Raw genomic sequence first — 570 nt, 5'->3', positions numbered from 1 at the left:
CAACAGGCACAGCAGAGCAGCAGCAGCACTGTCAGCAGCAACGGCGGCAGCAACAGCAGCCTCCAGAGCAGCAGCAGCAGCAGCAGCAGCAGCAGCAACGCCAAGTCGGTCCCCTTTTCTTCAAAGAGGCGCCCATATACTATAAAGCTGCGGGCAGTGGGGAGCCTCAAGCGACAACACCGCCGCAGCAAGCAGCCGCAGCAGCAGCAGCAGCTGCTGCTGCAGCAGCAGCAGCACGACGAGGACAGTGGCTTCAGCAGCAGCGCGGACTCTTCTAAGTGTGACTCTGAGGAAGAGACAGACCCGAGCTTGGCGCTGCTGGAAGCTGCTGCTGCTGCCCTTGGCCTCCTAGAACCAAGCCACCTGCAGCAGCAGCAGCAGGAGCAGCAGCAGCAGCAGCAGGAGCAGCAGCAGGAGCAGAAGCGAAACCGCGTCAAACGGGCACTGCAGCAGCCGTTGACTGAGGAGGGGGTGCTGCAAGTTGCTCAGGACCTCTTCGGCCCCTGCAGCAGCAGCATCACCAACAGCAGCAGCAGCAGCAGCAGCAGCACAAGCAGCAGCAGCGGCAGC

General features: G+C 62.6%; 1 protein-coding gene across 1 annotated transcript in view; it reads left to right on the top strand.

Annotated features, from left to right (window-relative positions):
* The window catches only part of ETH_00037025 (uncharacterized protein), a gene marked incomplete at both ends in the record, with an annotated part of 994 nt that overhangs the window by 271 nt on the left and 153 nt on the right, over positions 1–570 (top strand). Inside the window, one exon of the mRNA XM_013374782.1 lies at positions 2–570. Within this exon, the coding sequence (XP_013230236.1) occupies positions 2–570 (569 nt within the window). The remainder of the gene's footprint in view (position 1) is intronic.

This window comes from Eimeria tenella, genomic scaffold (genome assembly GCF_000499545.2).
Source record: "Eimeria tenella Houghton genomic scaffold, Eth_scaff2298, whole genome shotgun sequence".
In the NCBI taxonomy this organism is placed as follows: Eukaryota; Apicomplexa; class Conoidasida; order Eucoccidiorida; family Eimeriidae; genus Eimeria; species Eimeria tenella.
Note: the sequence above shows the minus strand (reverse complement) of the source record. Positions and strands in the feature narration are given on the sequence as shown.